This window comes from Lycorma delicatula, chromosome 6 (assembly GCF_047948215.1).
Source record: "Lycorma delicatula isolate Av1 chromosome 6, ASM4794821v1, whole genome shotgun sequence".
NCBI lineage: Eukaryota > Metazoa > Arthropoda > Insecta > Hemiptera > Fulgoridae > Lycorma > Lycorma delicatula.
In genome coordinates, this window is record NC_134460.1 from 153,323,470 (window position 1) to 153,344,108 (window position 20,639).

Sequence of the window (20,639 nt, forward strand, 5' to 3'; positions counted from 1 at the left end):
AGTAGTAGATAAGACGGTAATGTCAGGTGTTGCTATATTTGTTGCAATATTAAGAAATCACAGAACTGCTGTTTGCGGAAAGTGATGGAACTTACTTCCTATCACAATTTGATGTTTTATTTCTCATTTTTGTTCAAATAAGTAAATATTTATAAATAAGTAGTATCCCGAAAGTGTTTGCCAAATGTTTCAATGTAAATTTTAAAGAATTTACATTCTTTAAATGCTGCAAGATAAACCTAATGCTGGAGCACCGCCTTTGGCCAGAACATTCACTTTAGCATGGAATTCGTTAGACATTCCTTGGTAATATAAATTTACTTTCAGGGTAGAAATTCTCTGATGGTCCATCGTAACTGTTACGTTTATTGTAATTATTCTGTTGGATCCAGTTAATAAGTCCTTAACTGCTGTTCTTCGCCTCCCATCGCTAACGGAAATTAATAGCTCCGTAAATTTCTAAGATAATAAAAAGTAAAGAAAGGTTCAACGACCCACAAAGATCATCATATCTCAACTTTTATCTGGAAGATCAATTTTCATTTTTGCAAAATGAGTGGCCAAGTGGATATTTTACCCAAGTACTCGAAAGCAGACTGTCGTTGAAAAATTCAGAATCTCAGTAGTCTTAGACCAAAATGAATTCAAATAATAAAAATTAATAAAATAAATAACGATTTACTTTCGAAAATCTAAAAGAGGACTGGATTGTAAGTTTTGAAAATATTTTCCAGTTTTTTAGAAAGTAAGTTAATTATGGAATTAATTGCACAAAACTAAAGTTTTTGTTTAATAAAAATATATATATATACAAAACGTACGAATAAATATAATTTAATTAACTCGTCCTCATTTTCTTTAGATAAAACTAAAGTACTATCGGATGGTACACCTACATATTACAGTTTTTACTACACTACCTAGATCTTTGTAATAGAAAAAAGAAAAGATCTTTGTAATAGCAGCACTTGCCAACAAACCGATCGGTTTATTGATATATTGATGCGGTGACTCATGGAGAATGTCGTGGAGATACAATTCATGTGTGTTTACATATGTACGTTGTCAGTCAGCTGATAATGGCCGTGAACAGTAAAACGTAATACTACTGGCTGTGGAACTACTAAACCTTCAAAATGGTGTCGTTATAGACTGTACAATTATATTCGGTTTTAAAATAAAAATGTAAATTTAGTATTTTATGTAGATTTTCCGTACCATTATTTACATAATGTAATATTTAGTGGTAACAATGAAAAGGAGCTCAAAAACGAAAGAAATGTTTATTATAAGGGCTTTGGAAAAGATTTTGAGTGATAAGGAGGTGAAAAGGTCTCACCACTCCCAATTGAAAAAGGCATGTGAGGTGGCACTAGGTAAAAATTTGAATTATTTTTATTTTATATCACAACATGTTGAATTATTCAGTGATTTACTTAAACTTAATTTGTTACTTGCTTGATTTTGTATGTTGAAATGTTCTTTAGAAGTGTGGTGTATGTTACCATACTTCAGAGTGAATTATTGCAATTTTTGTTTTAACTTGTTTATTTGATTAATGTTATGTTCGAATTCAGCAGTTAGATATCTCTTCTACAGTATATAATTTCATTAATGTTAGTTAGCTTGAAATTGAGAATTAGATTCTGGAATGGAAGAGGTAAATTCCATCTTGTGTTAGAAAGCAGGAGCAGATTCTCATCTGTAAGTTATTTAAAAATTACTGCTACTTCATTGTAAGAGTGAAAATTCAATTTTTTTATTTTTATTTGAGAGTAAGAAACCACCTTACACAGTCAATATATATCTAGTCCAGTGTGCAAGTTGCTGGACGACAAAATAAAATAAGTAAATTTTTGTTCTGTTAACTACATAAATTATATAAATGACATCAGTATATGGTAAATTATAAATATAAAAACAAATTATAAAATAAAATAGATGAGTAGGCCCATATTCATTATTTAAGTACAGACCCATGAAATTATGATGTAAATACATTAAATATAAAAAAAATTATTAAAAAATAATTTCCAAATCAGAAGCCGGTATTGAAAATTATTTTGAGCATATATTTATGCACATGTTGAAAAGAATGTAGATAAAACAAGTTTTTTGTTTTGTTTTTAATTAGGATTATTTAAAAATTCATCAACAAGATAATATTGTTCCCATAAAGGAAAATTTTAATTGTGTTTTAAATAAGCTGTGGGAAGATTTTTAAAATAGTTAAGCAGTTGATTAAAAATCCCATAATGAAGTATTCTGCGAGTTGTATAAAAATATTCCTATTGTCTGGTTTGATAAAGATGAATATTGTTTTTTTAAGAATAAGTAACCATTCTTTTTAGAGTAATTGCACATTCATAAATATGAACACAAGGAGAGGTTAACATATTTAATTTTCTGATGTAGGTCTATAAGATTCATACATATGGATGCTAGATAATGAATGATCTGTCAGCCCATTTTTGTATCTTAAAAGCTCTTTGGAATTTCTTGAGGTAGGTCAGCAGATGACATACTTTGATGAGAATTTATGTAGGCATAATAAATATTTAATAATAATGATGAGCTGAATGTTTTAAGACTTTTCATAGGCAAACAGTACAGCTTGATCTTTTTTACAAATGAAATCAATTTGATAATTCCATGAGAACTTGTCATCTAATGAAATAACCAGGAATTTCACTTTGTGGGCAATAGAAATACTATCATTAATGAGAGTGCTATCCATGTGATTAGCAAAATTATGTTTACCTGAGAAGCACAATACAATGATATTATCTATATATTTAAATTTAGATGATTATAGTTCATCTACTAAGTAATTTTTGAGCTGCGTTTGTAAAATTTTCCATTCCTTTTAATTAATTGTCTTCTGATAATTGAAATAATCAATTGAGAATTGAATTAATTTCCGATAATTGTCTTTCTTGATTGCAAGAAGGGTTGCAATGAATGACCCTGTATCTTAAGGCAGGTCAATTAATAAACAATAAAAAAAAGCAAAGTCCAAGAACATTTAACCGAGATACTCTGCATTCTACTTCTTGAAGTAAGGACTTACATTTTGCTCATGAATTCTTATCAAAGTTCAACAACTTGTTTACAATTGGTAATGTATGACCAACCAATTGCATGTAGCTCCACTCCTCTTGAGATCTCAGCTAATAAGTTTTATCAGTTATAAGTATGTTACTAAATCAAATGTGACCCAGGTCACAATAAATTGAAAATCAAATCTTTTTGTTATCTACAAAAATTAAACTATTGTACAAAAACTGGACAATGACTGTATCAGTAGATAATTTTTTCCTTAAACCATGCTGAAAATTTATTAATGTGTTATGCTTTTCAAGGAAATTTAAAAATTGATTTTTCATCATTTTTTCAAATGCTTTAGGAAATTAGCAATAAAAAAATTGGCCCATAATATTGTAAATTAAGCGTATAACCTTTCTTAAGAATGGGAACAAAATTTTTATGGCAGTTAGGGAACACAAAATTTTTTAATTATGTTTGTTAGGAGATAACAATAGCATCTATGACTTCTTTTAAAATACTAGCAGGAATATCATAAACAACCATAGAATATTTAGTTTATAAATGAAATAAGTTTTAACTGTCCGGGTATCCAAAGGAAATAAAAGTACTATGATTCATCAACAAGGCGAACTGCTTGAATGTTGTTGTTGACATCAACTGCTTGAATGTTATTGTTGTTTGAAATACTGGAAAAGAAATTATTAAATTCCTCTGATATCTGATTAGGGGATGAGGTAATGGAAGTAGAGTTCTTTTATATTTCTGGTGAACTTGTTTTATTTTCAAATCTGCTTTTACCTTTGATAATTGACCACATTGTTTCAGGTTTATTGTTTAAATTAGATATTAAATTATCATAATATAATCTTTTAGAGTTCAAATAATTTTAGCATAAATTCATTTGTAATTTTTCAAATAATTCTACAAGTAAACACAAATTGTGTAGGCATATTCTCTAAGAATGTAACAAATTTTCAGGATATGTTCTACTGTTGAAAATAATTTAAAAAAAGTTAATTTAAATGTAGGTTTGAAAACAGTTCATTAGTGAGTGTTGGCTGGCCAAAGATTTCACCCTGGTTTTACCACCTTTGGTAAAATTAACCCAGACTGTAATTTTTGGATCCAAATTTTAAGAGTAAATTTAGTACTTTAATAAAAAATCTGACCTGAAAATTAAAAAAAATCAAATCCCATACCTATATTTCTAGATTTTGAGAAATCTGGGTTAAAATACAAAATATTGGGATTGCGCTATTTTATACCTGGTGTTAAATGGGTAAACGCATAAAAGTTTTATAAAAACTTAAAGAGAATTTTATTTTGAGTAAAATTGTGTGAATAAAGTCCACAGAAACTAAATAAAACCTAAGCATCAAAGTTTATTAAAACCAAAATGACAGATTTTAAATAGGTGTTAAATGAAACAAAATTTTCAATATTACATAACAAAAAAATTAAATATTGTAGAAAAATAGCAACTACAAACACAAACAATAAAATCAACTTGCAAATGCTCCAACTCAGTGGATACAACTCTCTGCCTGACAAACAATGTTTTTGGTGGCTTTCTGTATTTCAACAGGGTTGTTTTGTATTAGTTGTACAGACTGAAAATTCTAATAACTCTTCTCTTGTATTACAGTTTGTTCATATATTAATGATAAGTGACCTCACAGGTAATAGACCCTACCAATCTACTTCTTTAAAAAAGTCATATTTAAGTGTTAAATGCTAGAAAAAGTGCAGTGTTGCCCCATCATGTTGGAAAATCATATATCTTGTTACCAGAGGATTATCTTCCAGTAGATCTCCTAAATTACTCTGCAAAAAGTTTTAAGTATGAAGACCTGAGAAATCTCAGTGAACATAAAAGGCCCTGATATTTTGTTGCCTATAATACCGCACCAAACATTTACTTATAACTTATGTTGGTATCTAGTTTTGTTGGTGCCATGCATTTACATCACTCCATATGTGACTGTTTTTTTTAAATTTCACTTGACTTAAATATGGCTTCGTCAGTAACAAAATAGAATCTATGTTTTATCATTGTCCAGAATCCAATGACAAACATTTAAAAGTACAGGAAGATCTGTAGGAGGTAAATTTTGTACAAATTTTGACTAAAAGAACTGTGTTTATTTTTTCAAGTATTTGTACTTTACTTTGTGTTAAACCATTGCATTAGAAAATTCTTCTGGTACTGATACCCAGATTGTGTTCAATGAGCTGAATTACATTTTCTTCTTCTTCCACAAGATGTTGATATATTGTTTTGTTGGTGTGATTTTTTATTTGTTTTATTTTTTCTTTTTAATTTTGATTATCTTTCTAAAATATTTTTGTTCTTTTGTTTTGTAATATTGAACATTCATTTTTAATTTAATATGTAGTTAAAATCTGCAACATTTTGATACGTTTTGTTTTTAATAAACTTTGAAATTCTTAAATTTTTATTTAGTTTTTGTGATCTTTATTCATATCACTTAATTCAGAATTAAATTCTCTACCACTTTTGTTTCAAACTTTCATGTGTCCATTACCCGTTTAACCAAGTTATTTTATGCCAAACATAAAACTGTATGTTTTTGGATCCCACTCTTTTGTTTTGTATTCCAAATTTCTCAGAAAGTACAAAAAATACAGGTCTGGGCCTGTTTTTTAAAATTATTTTTGCTCAGAATTCTTAAAAAACCACAAAATTAACCCCTTAATTTAAGTTCCAAGATTTACAGTCAGACTTAATTTTGCAGAAGGTGCAGAAATCTTTTACCAGCCAATAAACGCCAATGAAGCATTTTTGAACTTATATTTATATGAACTTTCTTTTTTACTTTCACCAGTAGTCCTGAAGGTTTGTGACATTCTTCATGCTCTGTATTTAGACATTTATGGAGATTTATTAGCATAGAGCAAGATTTTGCAATTCTTTTAGTAATTCATGGATTTTTCTTTTTTGTTTCAACTATTTTTTTTTTTTATGTAGAAAGGTTTAGCTAACTAGAAAGATAGCCCTCAGAAAATCAACAAGAAAATTGTAAAAAGTTTTTCATCATAGCTTATTTCGGTATTACTTTACCAAATCTGTTTCTAACAACAAGGTACTTATGCTTTTAATGAATCCTCTTTGATCACCCTCTTGAAAGAATAAAATTAATCATTTTCTTGTTGCATGTTTTCATTAATTAATGAAAATGAATGATGCTGTTGCAATTTGACATTTATGATTTGAAAGATTGTAGTCTGCAAAAGGTTTGAAAATTAATGTTTGGTAAATTTATAAAAATATTGTCTATACAGATACAATGGCCGAATTCCTTTTGATTCTAGTTTGCTGGTAGATTGAAATACAGTAAATCATTTATAGTGACGTCCAAGACACCGTTGATTGTAGGTCATTATAACCGATGTTTAGGTAGCTTAGTGGTACTACTTTAATACAATTAATATGCCATCTAAATCGGTATTGTAAAATAGTAATAATTTATTTTTGTAATAAAATAATATTAAAAAAAAAACAAAAATACGCAACAATAAATACAATTATGGTAGAGTAAAAGAAGATAAAGAAAAATTGTAAAACTTACTTTTTGTGTAAAAAGTGTTATTTTGATCTGTTTCAAACATTTCATGTTAAAAATATAGTTTTTGAAGGTCCTTTTTAAATCAAAACCAACACTTTTTGTTTCTTCATTAGCAAGTTCTGTAAAACTGAGAAACTGGCAAACGGTTTTCATTGCAGCTCTGGAAGATTTGGCTGGTTGATGTCTTCATGGCTGTCGCTATCATTACCTCTGTTGTCATTACTTACATCCTCATCTATTTCTGCTAGTACTGAAGCTACTATATCATCATCTGTTACAGTTTCATGCATTTCTAAATCTTTGTCAAATTCTTGATAATCTTTAAACGATGTATTTGATAACGATTAGTTTTGCAGACTAGTGCCCTAAAGATTCTTCTTCGCATGCAACATCAATAACTTCACCAGCCTGTGATAAAAATCCTGCATGTCGAGAGCAATTTTTTACAGTCGGCAGAAAAATCTTCTACCATGATCTTTCTAACATAATTATAGCATTTAGAGTAGTTGCTTCGGTTTTCTTTTTTTGATCTAATTCCTGTATCATTTGTAGCATAGGTGTTTTTTGCACTGGACTTTTACCAACTTGATCTAAGGACTATAAGACTGCTGTTGTTTTTGACGGTAAGAACACTAACTTTATACATGAAAGATTTTCAACGTGTGGATGAGCCAGACAGTTGTCAATGAGCAGCAGTGATTTGTCATTTTCAATCTTTAATTCACGGTCCCATTTTCATAACCAAGATGCAGATATATCGCTTGTCATCCATGCTTTCTTAAAACTTTCATACATAACAGGAAGCAATTTCAAATTTTTAAAACATCAGGGTTTAGCACTTTTTCCTATAACCAACATTTTTTTTCAGTCATATTTGTAGCATTTAGTACCGTTAGTCTTTTTTTGATAATTTTCCTCCCAAACTAGTTTTGCCTTTAAACCAAAGCTTTCTGTCTGGTATTGGTTTAAAATAAGACCAGATTCATCAGCATTGTAGACTTTTTTGTCCAAATAGCCCTCTTTTAATTTTCGCCAAATGGTTTCTAGCCGTTTTTCTGACAAAATGGTTGGAAATGCTGTGGCCTCGCTCCTTATTCACCTCGACACAATATCGTGACGCTGATGCAACCGTTGTATCCAAGCTGAAGTTATTTCACGTGGTTTACCGATTTTTTCAGAAAAATATTTTGCCTTAGCTTGCAATATAGAGCCTCTAATAGGGATATTACTAGTCCTCTGGTATTTAAAGCGTTATAACAGCGCTTGGTCTACATAATGTTGACTAACACGTAATTTTTTTAATTTCATAGAATTTGTTTCAACATTTTTCTTAGTTTTTCACGGTTCTTCCACAACACTGATATCGTCAAAATTAATGCCCTTATTAATTTGGCCATTGTGTAACTGCCAGATAATGTGCCCCTTTTCCTCTATCTTGAATGTTTTTTGTGAATTCATTATCGAATGAATTACACAGGATACGTAAAATAAAATACACAGGTTGAAATTACACAGCTCAGAAATAGCTTCCGTGTCGGTAAGCCGGTGTTCTGGAAAACATGAGAAAACCTGGTTACTTGTTGAAAAGAAATATCTCTTTGGTCTTATTTCTTAGGCGTTGAATATTTATATGGGAACTCTTAAAGTTAGTACGAGTAAAAGTTTTCAGGGAGGAGGAATCGGCATTTGATATTTTAAAAAGATTAGGATCAGTTTCATCGGTGACATTATATGTATTAATATTATTATTAGATTTTATCGTATTTTTAGGTAAACATTTGTTAACATTATTTGTACAAGCGGTAAATGCAATTCTATCAACGAAGGTGAATGAAGAGATAAAAAAGGAAACAGTTTCCAAGACAGAAAAAATACCGGTGCTACTGGTCGTCGCCTACATATCATCTTGACGTCTTGATTTGACTTTAATCGTGATATCGTGTTTTGCAATGTTGTGATGAAAATTTTAACTTGCATTCAGATTTAATTTTGTCTATTTTGGTACGGCCAAAATAGACAAACTATTTACGTCTTAAAAGATATGAGAACAACATTTAAATAATAAATTTTTTTCACAGTTGATTTTTCCTCGGTTCCTGTAGAGCTCACGGTCCTGTCTCCTTTCTAATTTCAGTTTACCTACGAATACATTATCGGTTTTCTATGCGATCGTTATTTAAACTCAACAGTATACGGTCTTTTTTTCACGCGCTGAATAAAAATTATATATATTTATCCGATTAACCTATGCGGTTTCGTCGTGGATCTTGATGCACCGCTGCGAGGCGTGTATTTAAAGCAGTTTTTTTCAATAAAATCAGTTTATTATATACGCATAAAAACTACATTTCTATACGACTGCCTTTAACTTCAACGCACATTTTCTAGCGTTTGTCATCCCCTCTAAAAGAAATTCTGGCGCCAGTGAGTCGAACCAAGCGGTAACGCCATTTTTCAGTTTGTCGGCATCGTTAAAACCTCGAGATTTAAGCCGTCGTTTAAGAAAAAGAAAATAATCTCTGGGAGCTAATTCATGGATATAGGGTGGATGATGGAATGAAAATTTTCCTATCGCCTCGCTGTCTTATTGTCTGTAATGAGCGGGCATCCGTGCAAAAACAAAATCCTACGGGATAGCATCCCGTGTCGTTAGTTTTTTTTTAATAACTCGTCAAACATGTTTAACATTTCATTACATAACGGCATTCACATTAGTTCCGTGATCGCTAAATTTGACCGTGAAGATATTCTTTTGCCCCAAAAATACAGTAGCCGATTCTTTAACGAACGTTCTCGTTTGAAATTTTTCGATTTAGGAGGTGATAAATGCCACCATTACATCGACTCTGCTTTGTCTAATAACCGAATTTAATCTCCGGCAGCAATGCTATCAAAAAATTATTTACCTTCATTTTTGTAACGCCACAAAATTCACACGCTGCAACAAGACATTTTTCCTTATTTGTGTCTATTAATATCTTCGCCGCCCAAACGGGACAATTTTTTATAGCCCGGTTTTTCAGTTAAAACTTTATAAATCAAAGATTGTAAAAAATCAAAGACAATTACGGCACGATGAAGCACCAATTTTCTCTAATCTTTTCGTTAACTCTTTCAGTCAATTCATCACTGACAGGCGGCTGCTACGTAGTTCTTAATGAACATTCTCCCTTCTTGAAACGAACGGCACTACTGTCTTACTTTACCGTTACTCATAACATTTGATATCACAAATTTGCGTTTGAATTTCACCCGCAGAATTGTTTTCTGCCGTAAAAAATCGGATTATTCCTCGTGTTTCACACTCGACAGGATCACAAATTGTAGCGCTCGTATTAACGATGGAATATAAACGACTAACAACAATCGACCGTCATTTGTAAAACGCTTACAAAGGTTACTTATGGTTAACCTTATTTATCATACTAGTTGGAAAAAACATAAAAAGTAATCAAAATAAACGTATAAGTGTTTATAATGCGCCTGCATATTTACTTTCAATTTTATTGTGTAGTGCAGAAAGTTGTATACAAAACGCTGTTTGTAAGAAACGTTTTCCAGTATACGACAAAATTAATATGCGGGCACGTTATAAAAACTTTGGTTACTCTTTATGTTCTTTCAAACTAATTTGTTCAATAAGGCTAGTCGTTAGTAAGTTAAAAAGATTTATACGAATTTTGTACGTAAAGAGAGAGGAACTTATTCTTATCTGTTATCGGAAATAAATGTTGTAACCTGAGAAATATTGCTTTTTCTATGCGCATTGTTAGCAATTTTTAGCGGCATTAAATTATTTGAGAAATCGCAATTTTCAGTGTGTAGCATGGCGTTTTCTTTTATTTCTTGGTACTTTTTCGTTTTATCCCCCGCTTTTTTGCCTTTTTTCACATAAAAATTACTTAATATAGCACGTTTCATGACAATTTATGAATAAAAAATAAGAGAAAACACACTAACATGATGTTTTATATCGGTCATTTTAAACGTTCTCCGTATTAACGGATTTTACATATTAAAAATATAAGCGTTGCTGCATATAATTATGTAATCTAACTAAACTTAAACTGCGCTCGCCCGCTTGCAGATGTTGACTAATTAACAGTAGTATTTTTATAAATTCATTAATTACTGCGATTATTTATTATTTAAATAATCGAAACATTGTCGTTAATTAGTCAAGGCTAGCGAGTGTAGGTTAAGTTTGTTTTAACTAGCCACACATCTCGGAAATGGTCGACCTGAGACTGTACAAGACTACACTCCCACATAATCCTCTGAAATAATACCTGAACGGTAATTCCCGAAGGCTAAACAGAAAAAAAAAGATCGTACTTATAATTTCTCTGCAAATACCGACTGATTTGGAAGAATTCTGCCTCTATTGTACTTTCTTTTTGAAAATGAAGACTCATCTATTTCAACCGTCTTTTTAATAAATGATCAGCACACACGCCTCTCTCGGGTACATTTTCCAATCCGTTATCGCTTCACTTGACATTAACCTGTACTCGCTTCGCTCGCTAACCTTGACTAATATATTAGCATGTAAAATATGTTAATACGTTTAAAATGACCGGTATAAAACAGCATGTTGCTGTTTTTCTCTAATATTTTACTCATTTTTTTTTGTCTTCAGTCATTTGACTGGTTTGATGCAGCTCTCCAAGATTCACTATCTAGGGCTAGTCGTTTCATTTCAGTATACCCTCTACATCCTACATCCCTAACAATTTGTTTTACATATTCCAAACGTGGCCTGCTACACAATTTTTTCCTTCTACTTGTCCTTCCAATATTAAAGCGACTATTCCAGGATGCCTTAGTATGTGGTCTATAAGCCTGTCTCTTCTTTTAACTATATTTTTCCAAATGCTTCTTTCTTCATCTATTTGCCGCAATACCTCTTCATTTGTCACTTTATCCACCCGTCTGATTTTTAACATTCTCCTATAGCACCGCATTTCAAAAGCTTCTAATCTTTTCTTCTCAGATACTCCGATCGTCCAAGTTTCACTTCCATATAAAGCGACACTCCAAACATCAATTTCAAAAATCTTTTCCTGACATTTAAATTAATTTTTGATGTAAACAAATTATATTTCTTACTGAAGGCTCGTTTCGCTTGTGCTAGTCGGCATTTTATATCGCTCCTGCTTCGTCCATCTTTAGTAATTCTACTTCCCAAATAACAAAATTCTTCTACCTCCATAATCTTTTCTCCTCCTATTTTCACATTCAGTGGTCCATCTTTGTTATTTCTACTACATTTCATTACTTTTGTTTTGTTCTTGATTATTTTCATGCGATAGTTCTTGCGTAGGACTTCATCTATGCCGTTCATTGTTTCTTCTAAATCCTTTTTACTCTCGGCTAGAATTACTGTATCATCAGCAAATCGTAGCATCTTTATCTTTTCACCTTCTACTGTTACTCTGAATCTAAATTGTTCTTTAACATCATTAACTGCTAGTTCCATGTAAAGATTAAAAAGTAACGGAGATAGGGAACATCCTTGTCGGACTCCCTTTCTTATTACGGCTTCTTTCTTATGTTCTTCGATTATTACTGTTGCTGTTTGGTTCCTGTACATGTTAGCAATTGTTCTTCTATCTCTGTATTTGAACCGTAATTTTTTTAAAATGCTGAACATTTTATTCCAGTCTACGTTATCGAATGCCTTTTCTAGGTCTATAAACGCCAAGTATGTTGGTTTGTTTTTCATTAATCTTCCTTCTACTATTAATCTGAGGCCTAAAATTGCTTCCCTTGTCCCTATACTTTTCCTGAAACCAAATTGGTCTTCTCCTAACACTTCTTCCACTCTCCTCTCAATTCTTCTGTATAGAATTCTAGTTAAGATTTTTGATGCATGACTAGTTAAACTAATTGTTCTGTATTCTTCACATTTATCTGCACCTGCTTTCTTTGATATCATGACTATAACACTTTTTTTGAAGTCTGACGGAAATTCCCCTTTTTCATAAATATTACACACCAGTTTGTATAATCTATCAATCGCTTCCTCACCTGCACTGCGCTGTAATTCTACAGTCTATTCCAGGAGCCTTTCTGCCATTTAAATCTTTTAATGCTCTCTTAAATTCAGATCTTAGGTATTGTTTCTCCCATTTCATCCTCCTCTTCTTCCTCTATAACACCATTTTCTAATTCATTTCCTCCGTATAACTCTTCAATATATTCCACCCATTTATCGACTTTAACTTTCGTATTATATATTGGTGTACCATCTTTGTTTAACACATTATTAGATTTTAATTTACGTACCCCAACATTTTCCTTAACTTTCCTTATGCTCCGTCTTTTTACCGATGTTCATTTCTCTTTCCACTTCTGAACACTTTTCTTTAATCCACTCTTCTTTCGCCAGTTTACACTTCCTGTTTATAGCATTTCTTAATTGCCGATGGTTCCTTTTACTTTCTTCATCACTAGCATTCTTATATTTTCTACGTTCATCCATCAGCTGCAATATATCGTCTGAAACCCAAGGTTTTCTACCAGTTCTCTTTATTCCGCCTAAGTTTGCTTCTGCTGATTTAAGAATTTCCTTTTTAACATTCTGCCATTCTTCTTCTACATTTTCTACGTTATTTGTTTTTACTCAGACCTCTTGCGATGTCCTCCTCAAAAATCTTCTTTACCTCCTCTTCCTCAAGCTTCTCTAAATTCCACCGATTCATCTGACACCTTTTCTTCAGGTTTTTAAACCCCAATCTAGATTTCATTATCACCAAATTATGGTCGCTATCAATGTCTGCTCCAGGGTAAGTTTTGCAGTCAACGAGTTGATTTCTAAATCTTTGCTTAACCATGATAAAATCTATCTGATACCTTGCAGTATCGCCTGACTTTTTCCAAGTGTATATTCTTCTATTATGATTTTTAAATTGGGTGTTGGCAATTACTAAATTATACTTCGTGCAAAACTCTATAAGTCGGTCCCCTCTTTCATTCCTTTTGGCCAGCCCGTATTCACCCACTATATTTCCTTCCTTGCCTTTTCCAGTGCTTGCATTCCAATCTCCAACTATTATTAAATTTTCATCTCCTTTTACGTGTTTAATTGCTTCATCAGTCTCTTCGTATACACACTCTACCTCATCATCATCATGGACGCTTGTAGACATATAGACGTTAACAATCGTTGTCGGTTTAGGTTTTGATTTTATCCTTATTACAATGATTCTATCGCTATGCGTTTTGAAATACTCTACTCTCTTCCCTATCTTCTTGTTCAGTATGAAACCTACTCCTGCCTGCCCTTTATTTGAAGCTGAGTTAATTATTCTAAAATCACCTGACCAAAAGTCGCCTTCCTCTTCCCACCGAACCTCACTAATTCCTATTACATCCACATTTATCCTATCCATTTCCCTTTTAAAATTTTCTAGCCTACCAACCTTTTTTAAACTTCTAACATTCCACGCTCCGACTCGTAGAATGTTATTTTTTAATTTTCTGGTGACCCCTTCCTTAGTAGTCCCCACCTGGAGATCCGAACGGGGGACTAGTTTACCTCCGGAATATTTTACCAAGGAAGGCGCCTCCATCATTGCTATATGAAAATGCAGAGAGCCACATTTTCTTGGAAAAAAAGCAGCTGTAGTTTTCCATTGCTTTCAGCTGCGCAGTACTCAGAGGACTGAGTGATGTTGATACGGCCGTTTAAGTTATTCTGACTCACGCCCCTAACAACTACTGAAAGAGCTGCTGCCCTCTTTCAGGAATCATTCCTTAGTCTGGCTCTCAACAGATACCTATCCGATATGGTTGCACCTTCGGTCCAGCTACTCTGTATTCCTGAGCACTAAAACGAAAAAGTACAGTTTCTTATGGTTCTCCTTAGTTATAAGTTCCTGTTGAAAATCTGTTCGTATCGAGTGTTTTGATGTACTTTCACCGTGCGATTGTTTACAAAAAAAGTTAAAATACTTTAATTTATTATGCGTTTGTATTTATGGCGCGATAATGATAAATGATAATGCAGTAGTATATTTTGTTTGACAACCTAACGCGTACAAGAAAATAAATACATAGTCACCTTTGAGCTGATAAATCATTGATTTTTCGGTGTAATTTTTTTTTATCTAATCTACTAATCAAACACTTCATAGAAGTTTTAGTTTATGTGACCTGTTTACACTTAATAAGATGTGATAATATAATTTTTATTAAAAAAATAGCATTTTTATATAGATTCGACTCTGTTAGTGTTATTTTTCACATCTCTTATAAATAAAATAAATGTAATTTTTATAATTATTAACTTATTATTTTTCTTTCCCACCTGTTATGTAACCGAGGGGCCGTCCATAAAAAATAACCTCCAAATATCTTTTTCTTGATGAATTTGAGTTCCGTTGACATTAAAAATACTAAAATATACAAATTTCTGCACGTGTTGGCCTTTGTTTGTCTTGTTATCGCGCAGGAATAATTTAAACAATCGTTAAATGTTTTGCCGTTTTTAAAGCAAAAAAGATTTTGTTTTTGAAATCATCCTTTTACTGCTGTACAGAAGTTACACTGTACCTTTCTCAATACTCATTTTTATTTTATGTCGGTTATAAAAAAAAAAAAAAAAAAAAAAAAAAAAAAGGTAAAGACTTATTAAAAAGATACGGAGAAACAGTGATGGTATCTAATCGTCACTAAAATCTGGTTTCTGTGGAAATAATAATGTTTAAAGAAGAACGAGGTAAAATTTAATAGCGTGTCATTTAGTCGTTTTTCATGAACTACAACCGAACATGTGATTCTACGTAATTGTACCGTTCGCGTCGAATCTTTGCCTACAAATACGCGAATTCTAACCTCTCCCGTCCGTATCAAAGAACATGGAAAATATCAATTTGGGTGTCGTGCTATCGATACCGATTGAAACTAAAAGAAATGTATCCCTTCGCTTTACTTGTATTTAGCGTTAAAAACAAATAAAATCTTAAAAAATACGTTTTTGTTATTCTATTATTGATATTTGCAGTTATTAAATACGTTAATGTCGCTTGCTTTCTTCCATCCGCATCTGAAAAATAGCTATCTCGATAAATATAATTTTTCAATTTATAATAAATTAAAGGGACAGGTCCATTAGTATACAGGCGGTGGGGAACAAAAGTTATAAAAACAAGTTGTTTTTTTTTTATTGGTAGTTGGCTGAAGTGTATCGATTGAACGTATAATTGTGTGATTTTTCCTTGTTCTTTAAATATTTACGCAACGTTTTAAAATTTATAAGAATCATAGCGTTTGGATGTGCAGGAATTGTAAATTTGAAGAAAAACATTTATAAAAAAGATTAAATACCGTCGAAAGAAATGCATCGAATAATTGGTATATTTTATTTACCGGTAATTATTGCAAACAAATTCTCTGTTTATATGTTAACTAGTATTTAATTATTAAAAGAATTTATTTTTATTACTTTACCTATCGTTATATTTTTAATTTATTTCAGCGGAATTACAAAATGTTTTGTATTAATTTATTTAGGCGCTTTAAATATTTTAATATAATATAAACTAAGTAATAACCCAAAAAATAAGATTTAATAATATTTTTTTTTATAATGTATTGTTTTTGCTGTATATGATTATTCGCAATTGTTTAAACATCTGACTTTAGTTACCATATTATAAACGTGTATCGGATAATATGTTATGCATACATTTTTGTATACAACATGTGCGTGATGTTGCATTCATAAGTAAAATTTACGCTGTTTTATTCTAATCGTTTGTTATAATTGAATAGTTTTCAGTTTTTATTTTGTCGAGTTTTTTTTTACACACACACTTATATATATATTTTTTCAATTAAAATTTACAATATAGTATATCAAGTAGTCGGGTTTTTATTCGTTTATTCGGGTAACATATTATATTATTTATTTATTTAATAGAATGTTTGTAATATATGTTTAAGTGTAACATGACGGTATCTGTATGCGATAAATTCACCGAATATTTATTTTGTTTTTCACGGAATATCGATGAAAAAACCGATTGCAAAAAACTAATTATTTCGTCTGGTGATTGTGAAAACGATGAAATTCTACGTTTTCAGAAATTTCAAGGTGAGATTAGGAATTATATGTTCTTGTCATTAAAATTATTCGAGTGTAATATTGTGTATTTTTCTAAATTTTATTTTCTAATCGTTTATAATTAAAATTTTATTACGAGGTTTTACAATTTAACGTAATTTTCAGACTCTGATAAAATACGGTTAGATGTATTTGCTTTGTTGTTATTTCTGTTGAGTTGTCACTGTTCTGTACGTTAACAAAACCTAAGTACCGTAAGTTAACTTTTCTTTTTACGTATACGTATGTATAAATATTGACCTTTTTTTTTAAATTAAATTATGAACGGTCTCGTTAAATTAAAACGAATTATCCTTTAATCGGTGCTAATAACTATTATCGTTTGATTAAATGGAAAATATTTAAAGCGACCATTTTAAATTTCGACTACTGTTATTCAAGATAAATATTTGTTATTAATTTTCTATTAGTATTACGTAGCCGTGAGGTAGAAAACACCTGTGGCATGTATTTAAAAGACATATTATGTAATACCATATCCATATGTACAATACGGCAGGAATTTACTCGATTTTTTGCACTTTTTGAGGCATTGACTACCTAAGGCTGGTCTTCAAAAGGGGATTTTAAATATTCTGTTGTGATCTTTGTCGTTTGCGTTTCCTTTCAGACCTACTGTTTGCAGTTTTTAACTTTCTCAGCCTAGCCTTCCTGTTTTATCTTAGTTGCCCTTTTTTTTCTACTTTACTGTTTAGTTCTGGTTTTGAAATCTTGAGGTTATCCATTAAAAAGACTTCAAAAGAATGTACTAATCTCTTGGAAACCGATCCGCTTTTAGTTGTCCCTGCAAAGGTTATTTGTTTACATTATACAATATGTATAATGTATATGTACTGTGTTAAATTTACTCCGCACTACTCTAAGTTATATATAAGACTGTAAAGAGATGAACAAGGAGTAGACGTATTTATTAAGTCGTTTTATTAATCTTAAGATAAAAAATTTTTTAAGATTTAATTTTAATTCAAATTTTAGATTATAAAGAACGAATTATTAATGGAGATGAAAAAGCAACTCCGTATTTCCCAGACAAATGTCTGAGAAGATAAACCAGATAAAAAGCTCGATTCATCAAATACCGCCTGTTATTTAGAACCGTGGGAAAATGTTTTTTTTAATCCGCACCGGCCGATACAGAGACTTGCGAAAGTACCAGACGTGTCAAACCTCTAGTTGCCGATGTAATAGATCGTTGTATTTACTTATTCTTCTCTGAATATTCGGCTACTATCTGTTTGCGGTGGTAGAAACCGATCAGGTTTTTACAGTCGGTCTTTATAGCACGAGCGGCAGCTCCAAAAAAAAAGTACTTTTTTGACACCGGACTCCATTATTGAACGAGCAAGGATCGACAGCTTTAATTGAATATGAGCTGTTATGTTGGTTATGTAATTGAAAAAAAAAGAAGAATTCGCGAACTCCAAGCTTTAATTCGGCGACACAGTATTACAGCCGCCTTCGATGAATGTTTTGCCCCGTTTGAGAGAGCGCTGGATAAAGCCTGTCGTTTATCAAACTTGTTAACCTTTTGTTGCCGATCGTGTAAAAAATATTTTTGATCGGGTTCTCTCTCTCTCTCTCTCTCTCTCTCTCTCTCTCTCTCTCTCTCTCTCTCGCTCTTGCTCTTGCTCTTTGTGTATGTTTCTGTGCACGTATGCTTGTATACATCCAAAAATGAAAAATGTAAATTATATTCAAATAGTATTTTTAAATCTGTACGTGAAATTTTATTCGATGTTCATTGAACATTGTGCGTATTTCAATTAATGTAAATCAGACGATGCATTGTTTTTATAACTTTTTTTCCCCACCGTCTGTGTACTAATAGACTGTCCCTTTAATTTATTATAAATTGTAAAATTATGTTTATCGAGAGCTATTTTTCAAGTGCTTTGCATGCATATTTTGTTTTTGTTTTTTATAAGTTTTTGTAAGGTTTTAAATAATCAAAAAAAATTTTTCGGTACTAAGTTCCATACTAGTTTGTTAAAATTAACAAACCGCAAAAGGTACGTGTCGTCCAGTGAGTTTGTCCTCAAAATATTTGCACGAATTATTTCATTTAATAGAGTTCTCTGTAAATGAGTTATAGATTTTACGCGATAATATTTGTCCCTTAAATTATTAAGGTAAAATTAATTTGAATGAGTAAATGTCAGTTACTTGAATCAATAAGTGGTGCCGACTATAGATTTTTTAGGTAAGGTAAAACAGAGTTTTCAGTAAGTATTAAAATCGCATAAGTTTTGTTGAAATCTATTTAGTTATCTCTCTGCTTGATGGTTATTAAAAAAAAATTCAATCGCACCGATGCGAATAATTAATTATTTTAACTTCACAAATGGATGAAATGTAAGAATATCGTGAAAAGATAATAACTAAGCGATGAGGTATTCCTGAATTTTGTTTTGGCGTTTATATAAGTGATTAATAGATAGTCGGCCGGTTGATATACTGTTCAGCACGCTGCCTTCCAAACCGTTGGGAGTAATCGATTCGGTGCGATTACTTCCAACGGTCAGATATTTTATCTTTTCATTCATCTCATTTTCCTCATTGAAATATGTTTGTGGCATTTCTGAGGTCGTAATAAAAATTAAAAAAAAAAAATGTTTCTTTCTTATTATTATTTTACAGTGATCACACACGTTTGTTAATGTGTGGATTGTAATCTGCTGATGTTGAATAATTATTATACTGGTATATTGTCATTATGAGCCTTGATTATGTAACATTCTTAACGTATGTTGATTCTGCAGGTAATAAATACCTGCTTGCAAACATTTTCTTCTTGTTTTGCGTTCAGTTTGTAAATAGTCGCTCTGCTTAATCTTTTCCAGTTTGTTGAACGAAATGTTTATTTCTACGACTAGAGAGTATTATCATTTTTATTAATGTTTTTTTGCAGTATATTTGTGACATTAAGGAAGTATTTAAACCTTTTTACACTTTTGTTAAAAAGTTGAAAAGGTAGTTAATTATAAACGTACTTAAAACTAGGTTTTTTGTTTTTGTCTATTGAACAAATATTTTTGTTTTGTATGAACAAAATTATTACCAACTGAGATAATTTATCCCATCTAATTACTTATGAGAATTTATTCAGTAAGTATTTATTTAATCGATTAATTTTTCTTTAGTTAATTTGAAAATCCTACATTATTTATTAAAAAAGCTTTACTGACCGTTATGTTTTATTTTGCTGGATTTTTGCTTTAATTATTTCACTGGAATGACAACGATATAAGTTTAAACCGTAAATGGTTTTTTTTAATCGCACTCGTTTTTCCTTTTTTCAATTCCTTTTCGTTGTCGTGTAATGAATTAAATTAATAATTCTGTAATTTTTACTATTTATAGATTTTTAAATTTTGAATTCTTTTCATGAAAACTTAATTTAATGTTTCTTCTTATTCAGAGTGCGGCAGAACCGATTAAACAGTTTTGAGGACTTATAGAAAAGTAACGGGGGTATACAGAGAAAAAAATTATTTTCTAAATTAGTTGTACGGCCTCAAGATGGCGGTCGTCAGCAGCAACATTGTTGGAGACGATCTCTGAAGCTTTGTACAGCTCGTCCACACAAATCGCGGGGCGATAACTTCGGCGTTAATAATCCGTCCCCTTAGCACCGATAGGGTGTAAGGGCATCATTTAAACGCCTTTTCCTTCAGATATCCCCAAAGAAAGAATTCACAAATGCTGAAATCGGTTGACCGCGCAGGCCACCGCATCACCCATCGGAGAGACCAGACGACGTCCGGAAGAAATTTCTCTCAAAACATCGAGTGAATTTCAGGTTGTGCGAGCTGTAGCCCCGTCCTGTTGGAACCACAACAGGACCCCGTTTCCTCCTCAACAGTTTCTTTCGATCT

General features: G+C 31.5%; 1 protein-coding gene across 1 annotated transcript in view; it reads left to right on the forward strand.

The window, feature by feature from the left end:
* Nucleotides 1–1,062: 1,062 nt before the first annotated feature.
* The window catches only part of Sec71 (ADP ribosylation factor guanine nucleotide exchange factor Sec71), a 129,161-nt gene continuing 109,584 nt past the window's right edge, over nt 1,063–20,639 (forward strand). Inside the window, exon 1 of the mRNA XM_075368854.1 lies at nt 1,063–1,376. Within this exon, the coding sequence (XP_075224969.1) occupies nt 1,253–1,376 (124 nt within the window). The 5' untranslated portion in view covers nt 1,063–1,252. The remainder of the gene's footprint in view (nt 1,377–20,639) is intronic.